Source organism: Thermobia domestica, chromosome 17 (genome assembly GCF_964235325.1).
Source record: "Thermobia domestica chromosome 17, izTheDome1.hap1.1, whole genome shotgun sequence".
Lineage (NCBI taxonomy): Eukaryota > Metazoa > Arthropoda > Insecta > Zygentoma > Lepismatidae > Thermobia > Thermobia domestica.
In genome coordinates, this window is record NC_137470.1 from 132,619,939 (window position 1) to 132,638,975 (window position 19,037).

Consider the following 19,037-nt stretch of genomic DNA (forward strand, 5'->3'; position numbering starts at 1 on the left):
TCCTTTTCTGACAGTACATATCATAAATAAAAATACAGAATGATTACTTATTTCATTACCACTGGGACATGTAGTACCCACATAAAAATACCAATGGGATACGTTGGGAAATGAAATTACAGGAACTATTTTTATATAGTGTTACAAATGACTACGACTTTAAAGCAACGATACAATAATTTATTTCCATTCCCCACAAAAATGGTAGTGAAAGGGTTGATACATCGTGTTACGTATTGACTACTTGTTCGTGTATTAAAAGGACATAACACAGAAAAGAATGACATAGCTACATTTTTCCTGCTATCGCCTTTATTGGATGTTTTCATTAGGATCTATATATCTATGTATATTTATTCTAAGGTTCCTGCTGTTACAACTAGTGCTGTTGAATTTTTGTGACATTTGCGGTTTTCGGTTTTTGAGAAAACCGGTTTTCTGAAAACCGAAAACCGCAAATGCGGTTTTCAAAACCGAAACCGCACATGCGGTTTTCAAAACCGAAACCGCAAAAGCGGTTTTTAAAACCGAAATCGCAAAAGCGGTTTTCAAAACCGAAACCGCAAATGCGGTTTTCAAAACTGAAACCACAAAAGCTCTTTTCGAAAGCGAAAGCCCCCCGAAACCGTGTTTGCGGTTTTATAAGGGATTGCCCTTTTCAAAGCAGAAACAATGTTTGCTGTTTTTAATTACACCTTTTAGCAATTGTGAAAGCATCTATCGATCGAGACAAATGAATTGATTTATATGTGTGTTTTAACTTTTTTTTTGCTCCAAGGCTATTATGGTAATATGTGCAGCACAGTGCGAAAGGGATAGTTCGATGGTTGTACAAGTCACAGTTAAATTAGGGTTGCCATATTTTAAAATCAGAAAAGTGAGGGTTCTAAACCGTAAGTATTGATGTGAACTTCCGTGTTACAAATACTGACCTGCGATCCTTAGTACTTTTTTTTTAGTTATTTCTTTGATGACACTTCCAATGTACTTTTCGGCTGCAGGGAAGCAAACTGGACTCTACCTGATTTTTATATATTTGGTAAATTAGACCACAAGAAACACGAATATGAAGGAATTTTGACATTTCAAATGTCGGAACTCGAGATATTCGAACATAAATTGACCATGGAAGCAAACTGGACTCTACCTGATTTTTATATATTTGGTAAATTAGACCACAAGAAACACGAATATGAAGGAATTTTGACATTTCAAATGTCGGAACTCGAGATATTCGAACATAAATTGACCATGGAAGCAAACTGGACTCTACCTGATTTTTATATATTTTGTAAAGTAGACCACAAGGTACACGTATCTGAAGGAATTTTGACATTCCGAATTTCGGAACTCGAGATATTCGAACATAAAGTGAACACGGAAGCAAACTAGACCCCAATTGATTTTTATATATTTTGTAAACTAAACCACGAGGAACACGAATCTGAACGAATTTTGACATTCTGACTTCCCGAACTCGAGATACTAGAACTTATACAGTAGTTTTATGTAATATGTAAAAAAGTAACGAAGAAATTTTGGTCGCTTTTTGACCTATGACTTAGAGCATCGATATATCACCTAAGACGTACCTGGAAGAACAAAAACAGTACCCATCAGTATCAATGACCTTCTGCCAACGTTCGGGATGGGCATGGATTCCTTCGCGGTAGAACTTGGTTTGCCGTGAAGCGAAGAAGGTATCAAGTGCATTTAGCACCTCTACTACGGAGTTGAACTGGAGTCCTCTAAAGTGAGTGTCCAAGGAAAGGAACAGGTGATAACAGGACGGTACAATGTCCGGACAGTATGGCGCATGCAATAGTGTTTCCCATCCAAAGCGTAGGATGGTGTCCCGGCTCATTCTAGCTATGTGGGGTATAGCGTTGTTCCGTAACGGGGGAACCCCGTAGCGATTGAGAAGTGTTGGCTCCAGGGTTTTGAGTTTTTCTTGAGCACGGCTCAACTGCTGACAGTAGACAGTTGCATTGATGTTCTGCTCTGACCACCCGGTAGCAGTTCCCGATGCACGATGTCGTGAGCAGTCCACCAAACACACAGGAGGACTTTCTGCTGCATTGCTGATTTCAGCTGTTTTGGAACCAGTTCATGGGATTTTAACCAATGATGACGACGCCGTGGAGCTTCGTACAGGACCCACTTCTCAACACATGTCAACATCCTGTCCAGAAATGGCTCCTTCCTCAGACGAGACAGCAAAGAATCACAGGTGTCTGCATGCGTAGCCTTCTGGCCCGGAGACAAATCAGTGCTTCCCAAATTGATAGAGGTGCTGGCGAATGGTTTCTCCACTAACATTAAATGTTAGCCCCAGTTCCTCACATGTCTGTCCACAGTTCGGCTCAACTGCTACCTGAAGATCCTCATTTTGTACATGTGTTGGTCTTCCGGCACGTGTGGTGCGTCTTTCGTGAGTGTTTCGTCACCGTTCTTAAACTTGTTAAACCACCCTTGCACTGTCTGCGTAATCACGACACCTTCACGAAAGGCCTGAGGTATCTTCCGCTCTGCTGCAGTGGTGTTCGATCCAAGTTTGAACTCGTATAGCATACACGCCCTTATGACGCTCTGTGGAGGTTCCATATTCACTCAGTCCTTACACAAATTCACGTTGTAACTGAACTGCCACAACTAGGTAGAATATTGGATATACCCACACCAACAACTGACCTTCGCCTTATATCCATTCGCATTCAACTCACGGTATGAAGGTCAATTGAACACAGACCTCCACAAAAAGCGACATAACTTTCTTGGTTACCTTTATATATCTCACAGGACATAATATGTTTCGTATAGAGAATATTGTGTTATTTCATATAGATAGATAGCGTCTATATTAAACTTTAAGTTTTAATATCTCGAGTTCCGAAACTCGGAATGTCAAATTTCCTTCAGATTCGTGTTCCTTGTGGTCTAATTTACAAACTATATAAAAATCAGGGGAGGTCCAATTTGCTTCCCTGCATCCTACTTTTCAAACGAAACAGTTTTCCAGAGTGTACATTTTGCTTCAAACTGAGTTCTGCCCTGGCTAAGAAACGTAAATTCGCTTCTATAAGAGTCTTGAAAGTTACACTTGAAATTGTCGTTCGGCATTCTTGTAGCTTATGAAGGCATGATTAATTCAAGTATGTTTGTCACAACATCTACAAACGAATATTCATTCGTATAGAACTTCCAATACATTACATTAAAAACACATGAACTACACAAAGAAAACCATTGTGCATTAGAGCAGATCTCTTATTAGCAAATGATTCTGCACACGCGCACTGCTCAGATAGCCCAGAGCCTGAGCCTGAGCCCGAGCGCGAGTCCAAATTTAACTCAATCGCGATTGAGATTGTCAGAGGTGTAACGGTTTACGTTGAATGTACCATACCAACTAAGTCCTCTTAGATTTTTCTCCAATCCCAAAAAGCGAGTGGTTTTTCGTGATTAAGATATGTTTAAGCGGGGGACGAATATAGAACCAGAAAATCGGGTGGTACCCGCTAAAATGGGGTAATAAGCCAACACTAAGCTCAATAGAAATGAGGTATATCCCTATACACATGCAACTCATGAAATTCAATTTGAAATATCATCCACTTAGACAGACATCTTTTATATTATTATTACTCTTTCCCCTTGTTTTTAAAAATAGTACTGCCACTCTTTCTTTTGTTAACAAAAAGGCACCACCTAGCTTTCTTAATAAAAAAGAAAAAAAGAAAATCTCTATCTCAATACACAATTTTATTGTTGATTTGTTGCCACTCCAATAAATGTGAATGTTGTGGTTTTGCATGTGTTGACTGGCTTCTTATCGCAAGTCCCAGACACCTGCAGTAGTTTATACGTGAAGGAAACGCCGATCATCTTTTTACTTCCCAATAACGATAGCCGTGCCTCTTTGAGAAATTGCAACTTATTTTTTTATTCTGCCAATTGTAAAAGTATATTCACCAAGAATTTTCCCACACTTTAAGACATTTTAAGAAAAAATATATTTTTTTCCTTCTGCAAATTTTGATCATTTTTTCCCTACGCCGAGGGAAATTTCCCTCCATCTGGCAACTGTGAGCCGGAGTGGGGACAGATTCTTTGCTGTTTTCTCGTCGTTACTTGATATTAGTGCTGTCGTATTTTTGTGACATTTGCGGTTTTCAAAACCGAAACGCAAAAGCGGTTTTCAAAACCGAAACCGCAAAAGCGGTTTTCAAAACCGAAACCGCAATTGCGGTTTTCAAAACCGAAACCGCAAATGCGGTTTTCAAAACCGAAACCGCAAAAGCGGTTTTCAAAACCGAAACCGCAAATGCGGTTTTCAAAACCGAAACCGCAAATGCGGTTTTCAAAACCGACATTTCGGTTTTATGAAATTTCACTCTTTTCAAAAACCGGTTTTCGGTTTTTTCAAAAACCGATTTCGACAGCACTAGTTACAACCACTTCTTGTGTAGCTTTTTTCTACCTTTGAATGGATAAGGAGTGTGTAGGTTAAGGGGGTATTGCAGATTTATGGGTGTGAGTAAGATTTCTTAGGCGTCAAGAGTTGAGTGAGTCCTGCCTCTAAAATATGAAATGAGTGATATCTCGTCTCCGAAAGATATCTCCGCAATTTATTGGAAGAGATCTGCTATTTCGCATCTTGTCAGGAAAATTGTATCCTTGTATTATCTCTTGTGGAATGCTACAAGCAAGAAACTGGCAGAAGCTGTAATACCTTGGCGTAAAAATTTAAATAAATATTTTTGTTTAGTAAACTTGTGTAGTCACCGTTTCCTTATTAATTGTTGCAATTTATACAAACTGGCACAAATTTGAATACCCCTTTTGTTTCGAATACTACAGTGAATGTAGTTGTTGCGGCGATATGATCACGTACATCATACGAGTACCTCACTTTTCCAGGACATTGGTATCGAGAGCATCATTACCGAAGCATAATCGAATTCTACGCCATGTCCTGACAGATGTTTTGTGGAGATATTCCGGTTTGCTCTCGAATTCTCTCCAGAGTATAGCGGGCTTTTATCAAACTCTTCATAAAACAAATGGGTTTTACTTAGCCCAAAAAGTGATGCTGTGTGAACGCATGACCTGGTAAACAACACATTTGTCTGTAAACAGGACACTACTGCTGTGAAGAGACAGTAAGAACCGCGCCACAAAATCGATTTATGGACATCCATATTAGCATGATTGAGTTCATTAACGTAACAAGTATGTTAAGGCTAGCACTTTAAATGAAGTTTCATGTGTTTCATCGTCGTTGACGAGAAATAAAGTTCTGATGATTGTTTGAACGTGGATATCATAGGAAAGTTTGACAAATATCTCTCAACACAGTAACCTGTATCTCTTCTGCTTGACCAGAGCTACGCTCCATTGTAGTTAAACTGTAGAGAGCGCATTTACAGTTGATCCCCTTGGTTAATGATCCCTTCAGAAAATAAATACGTAAATAAATAACGCCAATAAATTTATGTCGTTAATTTTATTTTATATTTTCCCCCACAGGGTGATAAAAGGTTAAGGTCAGTGCTGCAGCTTACAAACTATCTTCCTGCCGACAAGGTTATGACTCTGGTGTTACCCTGTAAGTCAGAGTTGTTACGTATGCATCCAGATGCAGAGGTATGCGAATATGACATGATAGTATCTTGTTTATGTATGTGGCAGCAAGCTCAAATCGTCTTCATGATCATCGAAGAGTGGTTGGACGCTGCGTTTGAAGACCCTCAGTCAGTTCTGGTTTCAAAAGTAAGTAATAAAATTTGTTCCTGAAGGATTTTGGAAAGGTTTGTAGGTTCTGATATGCATTACATGAAAAAAATATAGTACGAGACATATTGAAATTACTTAACTATAGGTATTTTTAACCCGTTACGGATTGATTTTGTTGTCTCAGAAAAGATAATTTTTGTCATTTTGGAGTCATCGAGGAATGAAATTAAACAGAACAACTCAAATTTGTGACATAAATCATTTATTATGGACGTAACGTTGTGTAAAAGTTGGATAGACATAGGAGAATGAGAACACTAAAATAGTGGCACCTACAACTTGAAATATAGAACGCAACGTACTGTGACCATACGGTAACGCTAGTACATAACAGGTAAAATAACCTCTAATATGACAGGCAAAATCTTAGTAGACACTCTGACAATAGTATACAGATGATTTTCCACGGAATAGGTAGACAACCAATCACATTGACAATTCATGCTCCCATGAGGGCATGCATGTCTATGGTTTGAGGTAAGCCTGTAGCCAGAATGAAATTCAATCATTGGGAAGTCACATCTTTGAGCAGGAAATTAAATTGCTAGCGATGACGAACGTATTTACAACAGTAACTCACAAATTTCATTTGTTTAACATAGAAGTTTACATTAAAGTACTTGCAAAAGCGACTCATAAGATCGAATATAAAGTATTAATAAGACTTCCAAACAAACTAATGTTTTTCCTTATTATCAATGTTTTCTGGACACATTTTTTATATTCTCGTTACATATATACTACTTACGAAATTCCGTTACTTACGTTACTTCTAAAAATTTCCGGCCTTATAGTGAAATATCGTGTCGCTGGTAATAAAACGGTAATGGCTTCCAGTGTCATGTTTGGAAGCAATCATTGAATCAGTCGTTAAGCGTGAAGCGTAAGCGTTGCATACTGCATGACAATGCTCCAGTCCATACGGCTGCTGTTGCAAAGACTGTAATAATAATTCTAGACTGTAGGGTGAGTACTGAATCTCCTTGAAACCACAATCTTTCACTGGAGTCTTGCCAAAAACAGCTGTGGACTGCAGCAGTGTCATGCACTACGTGAGCTCAACGCACAACGACTGATTCATGACTGCCTTCAGTGAATTGATGCAGCTAGACAGTTGATGAAACTCATACATCTTTCTTCCATAGATGGCATTCAAGTTAAAGTCCAGCCTAAGCATTCTAGCCTTGGCAGCTACAGGCGTGTGGACTGGAGCATTGTCATGCAATATGCGAGCTCAACACACAACGGCTGATGACTCAGCTGGATAGTTGAAAGTGATACATTATATCTTCCATAGATGACACTATATGCCGTTAATGGCTTATTTCTAGTGGTATATTTCAGTATTAACCCACAGCGTGCAAGGCGCACCTTGCTAGTTATTTAATATTCTTATATAAATGTATAGATTTATATTGTAATTAATAATATGCAAAATAGAACTAGTATATAACACCAGGCCTGGTCTTAGTTGTATTTGTAAATTAATAATTATATATATATATATATATATATATATATATATATATATATATATATATATATATATATACAGTGGCGGATCCAGGATATGATCAAGGGAGAGGCTAAACCATAGTTTGCCGTTTTATCCAGTGTAAAGCAGTAGTGAAGCCCATTTTATCCAGTGTAAACCTGAGCGTCAAGGGGGGGGGGCTATAGCCCCTATAGCCCTCCCCTTGGATCCGCCACTGTATATATATATATATATATATATATATATATATATATATAGTTAGTTAGTTAGTTAGTTAGTTAGTTAGTTAATTAGTTAACTTGTATACTGAATTTGTAAATGACTTCTATATTATGTATGCTTAATAACTTTTCTTTAGGGTGGAAACACTTCTCGCCGGGGTTGCAGAAGCGAACTTTTTTTTTCTTTCTTTGAAGAGGAAACTCCGTGGACTACTATAAATACGAGACGATATTGAGTAAGAGGGCTTCACTTTCTGGAGACAGCCACTGAATGATGTGGGTTTTGTAGGCTGGAGCTTCCGAATGAGGACCTGGTTAGGCTTTAATACTTTTGAATCTAGCTTTGAGAGATGTGGCTGTATAGGAGGTTCCTAGTGAGAACCAAAGTAGTTATTCTGTTTGTTAGGAGTATCACTGAGTAATGTGGTTTTAGGTTGCTGATTCTGAGCGAGAACTAAGGTTATGACTTTTTTAAATTCGTGGGCTATGTACTTCTTTATGAATCCGTTAGTTATCTTGAGTTTCACATTTAAATTTATTCGAAGTGTAGGACGGAAATTTTGAGAGGTGTTTTAGATGGATTTTAATTAGGGAGTGATTAATATTTAATTTCTAGATTCCCAAGAAACAGGAGATTAGGGAAGGAATAGCGGAGATTGGGCATAACTGATGTTCCATAGAGCACACAGCGAGTGTTCGCTTAGAATTATTAAGAGTAAGAATTCTATAGTCGGGATTCTACGTTATTGAGGCCTAGTCTTGAAACATAGACAAAACTGATAAAGAAAATTTCTTACTTAAGAATTCTACCTGGGATTAAATATATGGATCCAAATTGTACTTTTCCTAACCTACACCTAACCAGAATAAATTAGCTAGTTTCTTTAAGTGGAACGGAATCCAGGTTCGATGAGTTTCACGACAGGGCTTTAGATGACGCATTGTATAAGTGACTAGCAGTGCTGATAGAAACAAATTAAGGAGTGTACTAACAGCTTGAAAGTGAACGCGGGTTAGTAACTCCACAGACCCACCCCAATTAGTGTCTTATCAATTTAAATTAAGAATTCTACTCAGGAACAAGTTATCTTAGAAAATTTCATAAAAACCAAAACTCTCTTTATTTAGTAAACAAACTGACAAATCAAAAATGTGTTCTATGATTTATATGTCTAAAAATCGTTCCCTTGAGACTAAGATAAATTAGATATAAAATTCCCCTAGACATTTTAGTATAATTTATAAAAGGCGAGTGTAATTGCGCAAACTTGTTTCTTGATGAGATAAAAGAAAAGAGAAGAAGTCCACAAGAGTAATGATAACAAAGGCAAATATATTTTATAAATTCATAGTTTGTACCATCGGGATAGTACAGTGGAAGGTTAAAGAGGTAGAAGAGGAACTGAGATAATTCATGTGAATAATTAATTCCTTGGTGCTTGATATAGTTTCAATTACATCTCTTTCCTCATTTCATTATGGATTTAAATGTGATTTTCGACAATTGGTAGTTTTTGATGGTTATCGTATCTAGTGGATGTATTCCTCGATAGGGACGGGAAGCGTATAGTACGTTTAGAAGGGCAACGGTGCACAAAAAGGAAGATTGCCGTTTTTCGCAAGCGACTAATTCAAATGACTGCCTCCAACGAACTAACTCAGTTAGATAGTTGAAAGTGATGCATTATTTCTTCCATAGATGGCACTATATGCCTTGAATGATTATTACCAGTCATACAATATTTGAGAGTCAAGCAGGAAACTTTTTTAAGTACCTAGTAGTTCATTACACAGAGTGGGTAAATATTAACAAGTAAGTACGAAATGAAAATTGGCATGCATTTTTCAAAATGAATATTTAAATGAGAAGGTGAGTTGCAAATAGTAACAGAGATGGGAGCATATTAAAGTTTGCATGTAACAGGCTGCAGGTGAAGTAGTAGGTTACCGCGAACCCAAAACATCTAAGAAGCCTGGTTACAGAAAAGATCTTGCAAAAAATGATGGAAAGGAAGACTTGGAAACAAGTTAATACATGAGGGGAAGAAAGATATATAGAAAGTTAAACAACGAGTCACGAAAGAAAACAGACACAGCAAGGGAAGTTTTACAAAAGAAAATGCCGGCTCACAGACGAATTTCAAATAGTGGGGAAATACGATGAAATGTAACAAGAAGTGAAATCTTTGTAACTTTGGAGGGAACAAGGGGGTGTTACCATGGCAGTAGAAAATACGAATGGGAAGATAGCGTGAGAAGGGAAGTCTTAGGAGGATGGAAAGAATATGCCGAGGACTTATATGAGAATTTTAGTAGACTGTGGGGCCTAGAGGTTGAAGTAGAAAATGAAGTACACAAGGAAGATAAAGGGTTTCCTATTCTTCCGGATGAGTTTGAAAAAGGTATATTCAAGATTAGGAATTGAAAGTTAACCGAGATAGATAATATGTCAGTCGAATTCATTAAAAATATGCTGGACAAGGACAAGAAAGAATTGTTCCTACTCAACAATGAAACATATGAAACAGAAGAATGGCCCAAAGATTTACTAATGATGATCATGATACTGATAGCTAAGAAATCAAACTGAAAGAGACGAGATTATTATAGAACTATTAGCTTCATATCTCATGCAGCAAAAATTTTGCTTCTAATTCTGAACAGAAGGTTGTAATGAAGAACAAACGATGAAGTTGAGGAGGAAGAATTAGTGTTCAAGAGAGGTAAGGGCATAAGAGATTCAATTGGATTATTAAGGGTGATTGGAGAAAGGTTAATAGAAAAACAGAAAGAGCATCTAGAAAAGCCTTTTGACCGTGTGAATTGGGAAATGTTGTTGGAAGTTCCAAAGAGGGTTGGATTGGAATGCAATGATCGAAGACTCATAAGAAACATATAAGGTAGCTGCAGATATATACGCAAATTTAGCTAAATGCGCCAAGTGTTCAGTGCTAGGACGTTTCCGACGATATCCGCTAAAATGCGCCTCCAATATGTATCACGGTCTTGGACAAGTCCGATTATATGAATACTCCGGTATTATTTCAATATAGATAAGAGTCCGTTATTAGTACCGTTCAAACTCAGAGCATTGCCGATTGTTTACAGCCATGCCTGCCTGCCACTAGATGCACTCATTAAGCAAAGCGCGCTACCTGTGACGGTTGACTCACTATGTAAAAAATGCTGGGTTTTCCAAACATACCTCATATATTGCATGTTGTGCGTATATTTATTTGTTTTTTATTTGTGCTTTTCTACGGGTGGTTATAATAGTTCATCGCTTTTATTACACTTTTTTATATATTTATAATATTTTTAATATAGATAAATATATTTTAAACTATGTACTTCACTGATGCAATGGGGATTTTACGGAATTCTACGTTCATCACAAAAGTTGCATTACTCTGTAAATGTGCATCCATGTGTTCTAATTCTGGAAAAGATACATGAACACTGCTAAAAATCTAACTAATATATTTAATAAGATATTGCAATATATTAAATAGTAGGAGGGAGTATCAGAAAATAAGGTTACAAGACCCATATTTCTGTAGTTTCACTTATTATAGAGGAACGAGAAATGTGCGGTAATTTTACTGCATGGAGTTCACAATTGTGCAGAGTTTCAGCCAGTTGCAGATAAACACAAATGGCGACTTGTTTGGGAAACTGGTCTCCAAAGAAGTCCGCTCAGTTATTCGATTTCTTTGGGCGAAACATATAACAGCGGCTGAGATTCACCGGCAGCTGGTAGAGGTTTACGGCCAGGACTTCTCAACAAGGGTGTCAATTTCCTTCACAACAACGCGCACCCGCATGTAGCCCAGGAGACCACCACGCTGTTGAAGCAATTTTGCTGGGATATCATTGACTAGTCTCCCTACAGCTCAAACCTCGCTCCACGCTACTTTCATCTGTTCCCGCACTTGAAGGAGCACCTAGCAGGCCGTCGTTTTGCTTCAGACGAGGAGATGAAACACTTCGTGACAATGTACCTGAACACGGAAGGACAGAATTTTTACCAGGAAGGAATCTTCAAACTCATCAAAGGATGCGACAAGTGCTTCAATCGATACGGAGACCATGATGATAAACAAATAAATGTATGTACTACCTCATCGCTGTATTGGTTGTATGAAATAGTATATACACGTTTCACTGCAGGCTTCGTAACTTTACTTTCTGATCACTTCTTGTAGAATACAAAGGATAGATGAACGTGAATGACATTTGGAAGGACACATAATATGATATTTGACAGAGTATTATAAAACAATCTGTTGGAGCGGAGTTATGATTATTGGCAATGAACGCCACGGAAGTTCAGTTATGTCGATTTTCTTGGAAACTACGCATCATAATGTATCCTTATTCACATAGTTTTGTTAAGTCCCGTGTGACCATGTGATCTATCTACTGATAAATGGTCCATCTTTCAGTAATGTTTTGGTAAAAGAGAAAATAAAGTTTAAAAACGAATCCTAACTTTGAGATCTCTCTTATTCATCATATTACATGCGATTGTCTTTACTGGCATCATAACGAAGAGCTTCTTGAAGATATATTTCGATACCAGTCTCAGTTTATTAGATAGAATGGGTTTCATTCAGCATCAGTTTTTAACCCCTTGCGTTCCAGGTGTCATTTTTCTATATGCGTGCTGCAATACCGGTTTCATTTACTGTTAAAAGACGGTTTAGACTGTTATATAAAGCACAGTTACTGTGCTCGCGTGAGGAGAGCATTCATATTACTGATAAAAGCAATTATTGCATTCTGGAACATTTTGACTGAAAAGGGAAATTGTGGCGTTCAGAAGGGATTTTATGCTGTTTCTGGTTGGCAACACTGACTGGAGATCAAAAGTTTTTTTTCCGATCTCGAAGTTGATAATTGTTTACCGTCAAAACAAACACATGTGTGTTGTAATTGAGTGTACCCTTAGGCCTACCATCTACTAAGACAACATTTTTTTGTCTTTTCTGTCAGTAAAGTGCTGTCATCTAAGGAGAAATAGTAGAACTAAGTTTTGCCTTGTAACCACTAACAAATTTCATCATCTCCAGGATTAATACGACCCTTAATAAGGAATACGTTTTCATGACATCCACATGGATGTCACTGGTACGCAAGGGTTAACTTTACAAATTAATTTGTTTTTGTCAATTATCTCAATAACTACTCATGTGGTTTTACACTGGCGAATATTAGTTTGCTCTAATTAGTGAGGTATATTGTTGTTATGTCTCATCTTTGGATGTATTTTTTTCGTTAAATCCCAATAGTATCGTAGAATGTTAAAATAATGTTCTATTTTTTATTTAGACTGGTGCAAAAAGACCTCATCCAACAGAAGGAAATGTCGACAAGCCAAAGCCTTTGCTTGCCCTAAAATATTTGGAGGTTCTCTTGGATCCACCAAATGCGTCCAAAGTTTATTCTAACTACTACACTGATGCCATGATTATTTGGAAGAAAATGTGTTGCATCACGGTAAGATTATGGTATAGTTCATGTTACTTTGTTATAAATCACATTTATAACATACTTGTAATTCCTGGTAAGGTGTCCTAATGATTGTATTTCCAATCTAAACAGTGGAGAACATGACAAACTTGTTGTGAATTCAAATGAGACACTATTTTTAACACTTATTACTCGTGACACACACATCCGAACAGACTGCTATTTGCACTGTTTCATGCATTACCCCTTCTCTCATGCGATTACAGACAGTATCAACTGAGGGGACAGCCAGTGAGAAACATGCAGCCCTCGAAAGCGTAAGTCAAGGGACTCTCTGACTCTGAAGTAGGGAATCACTTTCAAAAAGAAGGATTGAGTCGTGCAACTGTGTACAGAACATTAAAAAGGATCAAAGATAATATTTCAATGAGAAAACAGAAGGGGAAGGAAAGAAGAAAATGATTATGACGAAAAAAATCAAAGAAAATGTTCTGACACTGATGGACACTAGCAACGAATTTACCATTTCAAGTGCTGCACGTGCAATAAAACTGAGTCGTAATGTTATGAAGAATGGCTACTTAAACTAGGGATCAAAAGGAAGTCTAAAAAGGATGTTCCATATCCAGGTGAGAAACAAAAAGTCATTCTGAACAAAATTACCAGGGATGAGTTTCGTACTTCTAATGTTGATAGGGACGTAATCTTGGATGGTGAAACATATATTAATATGAAAAAGTATGATTTTAATGGAAACATGTCGTACTTTGAATCTGGTCACATTCCTGTCTTTGAATCCTAAAAATTTCAGTTCAAAACTAAACTTATCTCGATGGCAATAAGCAGAAAACGTCATTCTCGGCCATATTTTTATAAGCAATCAATGGGTGCAATTAATTAAATTATATATCAAAATGAATGTATTCGAAAGAGAATTATCCCATTTATCAAAGAATACTATCCGAATGGTGATTACATCTTTTGGCCTGATTTAGCTTCTTCTCACTATGCAATAGGGAGGCAGCAGCTGGTGGACCGGGAGGGAATGCTGTTTTAGCGCAAAGAGCGTAATCCACCAAATGTGTCAGAAATCCGTCCCATTGGGAAATTCTGGGCTTATTTGAAAGCAAAAATATTCCAGCACCATCTGTATAAAAAATATGTATCATGTTTGGAAAAACGATCCCGATATATAATGCGTCAATTCAGTACAAACTACTTCAAACAGCTGATGGAGAATGTGGCTCCAAAAACAGAGCGGCTGCTAATCAGAGTTTACTTTCTGTCATTAACTGATTTCATATGATTGTAGAATGTCTATTGTGTGAAACTGTGATTTTTTTATGTGCAAGTAAACAAAATACGACAATTCAATAACATGTCTAATTTGAATCCACAGCAGGTTAGAATTTGTGTGTTACTTGTTTGCAGTGTTTGTTTGTTCAAAGCTGATGTCAAGTGAGTTTTTTGCTTTTCTCAACAGAAAGACATGCATATATCTATCTATATCTGTATACTATATTCAACACATGCTAATCTAATATTGAATGTCATCTAGTGACTTCCCGAGCATTAAATAGTTTTTGGGAATATAGTTGGAGTGTAAAATAAGTAGGTTTGCATAATCGCATATGTAACATTCGTCTTGTAGCTCTGATCGGCTCTATTTGACATTTCGAGAGAAAGGAGTAGTATAGAACAATAATCATACCCGAAGGAACGTCTGTATTGTATTATTGGAAGACATATTCATATACAGGGTGTTTCAAAACTACACCGACAACGCTTAGGAGGTGATTCCTGACAGCAAGATAAGACAAAAAGTATAGACCAACCTGGGTGCACAAATGCTTCCTTTCGGAGTTATAGGCTGCCCAAAACGTGAAAAAATAAAATTTAAAGTTCCATAGCTCCAAAACTATGGGATCTACCGTAGTCGGGTCAAGACTTTACTAAGGAACTAATATGTGATCTATCCAAAAATATATGCTTCAGAATTCTGTAGTACTTCCGGAACAATTTTTATAGAAGTAGTTAGTGAATACTTCAGATTACATGCCCGTAACCAAACTCCCTGTACAAAAATTGTTGCGTGTGTACCTTAGGATTCTGAAACATGTATTTTTGGTTAGAGCACATATCAGTTCCTAAGTGAAGTCTTGACCCGACCACGGTAGTTTCCATAGTTTTGGAGCTATGGACCTTTTAAAGTTCATTTTTTCACGTTTTCGGCAGCCTATAACTCCGAAAGAAAGCATTTGTGCACCCTGGTTGGTCGGTAGTTTTTGTCTTATTTTGGTGTGAGGAATCACCTCACAAACGTTGTCGGTGTTGTGTTGTAACACGCTGTATATACGCATGTAATTCTCCTTTAATTTCTCGCACAATTTATCTTGCTGTTTCCTTGCGTGCTACTGACACTCTTACCTACTTCTCTTCCACGGGCAATTCTTCTTCTTTTATTTGCTTAATAAAAGAAAATGATTGGTTACGAAAAATGTATACGTATATACTGTATCTATAACATGAGGTCGGTATAACATTTTATACAAGAGAATCTGCTCTTGTCAGAAACCCATATTGTAGTTAGCATTGACCATTTTTATGCATAATAAAACAGGAAAAAGTGAAAAACGCAAAAAAAAAACGCTTAAAAACACTAACTTGGGAAGTTTATTTTACTTAAAATTACCTTAAAATGGGGAAAATATGACATTAGACATTTTGTCGTAAAAATTATAACAGCCTCGATAGCATTGGATAGGGATAGGATAAAGTACACTGGCAAGATTTCGTCGATGACCCTAGGGTTCCACAAGTCATAGACGTAATTAAACTAAACTAAACTGAACTCCAGACGCAACAATCTTCTGGGGGCCAGAGCCTATCAGTGAGGTTATGGTATTCTGCCTTTGATGGGATGTGTTGTGTTGTCTACATATCAGTTACCCTTGGCATTAACGCTGGCTTTTTAGATCGGAGTTTGCTGTGCTTCTTTCGTTCAAGTAGCTTCCCAATCGGCCTCACGACGTTGAGTAGACGTCGCAAATTCACTGTAACTGGTGGTTACGAATGATCACCATCTTTCTTCTGACAAGACCCTGTACTCTAGACCAGAGTTCGCTACCTCTTTCTATCAAGCAGCTCCCCAATTGGCCTGACGATTCTGGGGGACGCGAATGCAAATATCATCTGCTGGTTACGAATGATCACCCATCTTTCCTCTAACCAGACCCTGTCCTCAAGTCTAGAGTTCGCTATCTCTTTTTATCAAACAGCTCCCCAATTGGTCTCACGACGCTGGGTAGATGTCACAATGTGAATATCATCTGGTGGTTACGAATGATCACCCATCTTTCCTCTGACCAGACCCTGTCCTCAAGACTAGAGTTCGCTCCTCAATTGTTATCCCGACGTTGAGTGGATGCTGCAATGCCATCATAGTCTGATTAGTATTTATGGTCACCTTCCATAGATGCATTTAGTTTAATCTATAAATACTTTCCGGAAGTTTAAACTTTACAAAATCACAAATAGAGAGCAAAACCTACATACTAAATTATAATGATTATGTATTTTTTTTAAATTATTTTTTCAGAGTCTTATTGAAAGAAGATTAGCATGGAGAGAACCTTTTCTAAATAGTTTCTACTCAGATGAATTCTTAGAAAGAAGTCTGTTCGTGTTCATCAAATTGACCATTTTTCTACACAGGCAGATGGATTTGCTTCCATTTAATGCATTGAACAAATGCTCTGAGCTCCTTCTTTGGGGAACAAGGTTAGTAATTTAGCATGTCATTTCCTTGAGCTTGAAGTTCGCTATGAACTATATACAGCGTGTCCCACTCGTAAAAGGCACCGGGAAAACAGTTATAAAAATCTTAATAAAAGTAAGTATGAAACCAAATTTGTATATGGGCGTGACCACCTAGATTTCACGACGGATGTTCTCATATAACTCGTCGAGGTGGCAACATTGTAAATCTATGAAATGTAACAACAATAAGATTCCGAAAGCTGTGTGTGTGTTTCGTATTTCAGCGTAGCCTGGCTTACTGTTCGTGTATTGTAATTCTGTGGAAGAGCGCGTGTTTCTTGTGGAACAGTACTGGATAAGTGGTTTCTTTAAGACATGTCAGGGAATGCAAACTCACAAAACGTATGTTTATGGAGTAGTAACAATCATATGCAGTCGTTAAAGAACCCTTCATTCGCAAGACGTAGACGTGTTTTATGCATTAACACAGCAGTGCGTCATCAGGCCGTTTTTTTTACACTGATGTTACTGGTAAAGTGAACCAGGTATTGTTCCATGAATTTGTGAACTAGTTGGATGAGGAGGAACTGACACTTGGCTGGTGCCAGCAAGATGGAGCAACGTGCCAAAAGTCTAAAGCAAGTATGGCTGTGGTGCAATCATTTTTTCCTGAGAGAGTAATTTCCAAGGGATTATGACTCCAAGGTCACATGACTTTACGCCTGACCTTTTTTTCTGTGGGGTCATCTTAAATGTAATGTGTACAAGAACAAACCACGCACCATCGACGAGTTACGTGAGAATAATAACCGTGAAATCCAGGCAGTCACGTCCAAAACTCTGACAGCAACATTCACGAACATGCAACGCCGTGTTGAACTGTGAATACAGGTGGGGAGAAGTCACTTCCAACACCTCCTTAAATGTATCTTCATTTCTCAACCATAAAGGTATGTCATATACAAATTTGATTTCATACCTACTTTTATTAAGACTTTTATAACACTTTTCCCAGGGACTCTTACGAGTGGGATACCCTATATATGCATACAAGATGTCCATCAAGTACTTTGCCACCCCTAAGACTCTGAAATGGGTAATATATGTCAAAACGAGGAAACACGTATTTCATCATTTTAAAAGTACCACGTATTGAGGGAAACAAAGTTGCGCCACGGTCCTCGAAAGGTCTCAGACGGGGTCCAACTCAAAATTTTCAAATGGCAAGGGGGTCAAGTAGTATATCGTTTAAAAGTTATCTTTAAAAGAAGGAAGATGGAACAAGTTTCGATGCTCTATAGTAAACCTGTACAAAATGGCGGCAAGTCAAATTGTTAACACAGTTTGCATTGAAAAGTCTTTGATCACCTCTAGAAATCTGAAATGGCTCAATAGATATCAAAACTGAAAAATACGTATTTCATCATTCCAAAAGTACCAAGTACTGAGAGAAACAAAGTTACTCCAGGGTCCCTCGGAGGTCCCAGACGGGGCCTAACTCAAAATTTCAAAATGGCAAGGGGGGTCAAGTAGTATAATGTTTGAAAGCTATTGTTAAAAGAAGGAAAGTGGAACAGGTCCTATGTTTCAATACCAACCCTGCGTAAATGGCAGGATGATTAAAATATTCCAAATTATCCGAATTGGTAAAACATTAGATGTCAAAACGCTAAAAGGTGTGTTTCCTTATTTGTAAAGTACAGATTTTCGATGTGCAAATATTTGTCCCAAAATACCACAGGTTCCCGGGTGGTGTCCAACTTAAAATTTGCGACTAAGAAAAGGGTCAAGTACCATATTGTTTGAAGGTTATTGGTAAAAGAATGAAGATGATACAAGTTCGGAACGGCTATGCAAATCGTGTCTGAAAGAACAGGGATTGGGTGAACTGAGAGATATGTGAACAGTCACATCTATTTAAAGGTTTAATTAACTGGGTGTCATGTCTGCCTTACTAATTGAGACAATACTCTTTCAAATAGAAGTGTGCCTACTACTACTTCTGACGCTATTACTAATATTCCTATTACAAGTAGTAGTAGTATTATTAGTATTACTACAATTTGATTTACAAGGCTGTGTTAACATTTTCAGTCCGTCGCCATTTCACACAGGGTTAGTATACCCACAAGACTTGTTTCATCTTCCTTCTTTTAACAATTGCTTTCAAACGGCCATTTACAACTTTTGCGTTGAACCCCGTCTGGGTCCCTATAAGGAACACTGGTGCAACTTTCTTTTCCCCAATACGTGGTGTTTTTGAAATGAAGAAATACGTGTTTATTTATTTATTT

General features: G+C 37.6%; 1 protein-coding gene across 1 annotated transcript in view; it reads left to right on the forward strand.

Moving 5' to 3' along the window:
• Window positions 1-16,060, forward strand: part of LOC145674182 (condensin-2 complex subunit G2-like) — a 112,887-nt gene extending 96,827 nt beyond the window's left edge. Inside the window, exons 7-9 of the mRNA XM_081744016.1 lie at window positions 5,530-5,772; window positions 12,844-13,011; window positions 15,842-16,060. Coding sequence (XP_081600142.1) covers window positions 5,530-5,772; window positions 12,844-13,011; window positions 15,842-16,060 — 630 coding nt within the window. The remainder of the gene's footprint in view (window positions 1-5,529; window positions 5,773-12,843; window positions 13,012-15,841) is intronic.
• The last annotated feature ends 2,977 nt before the right edge of the window (window positions 16,061-19,037 follow it).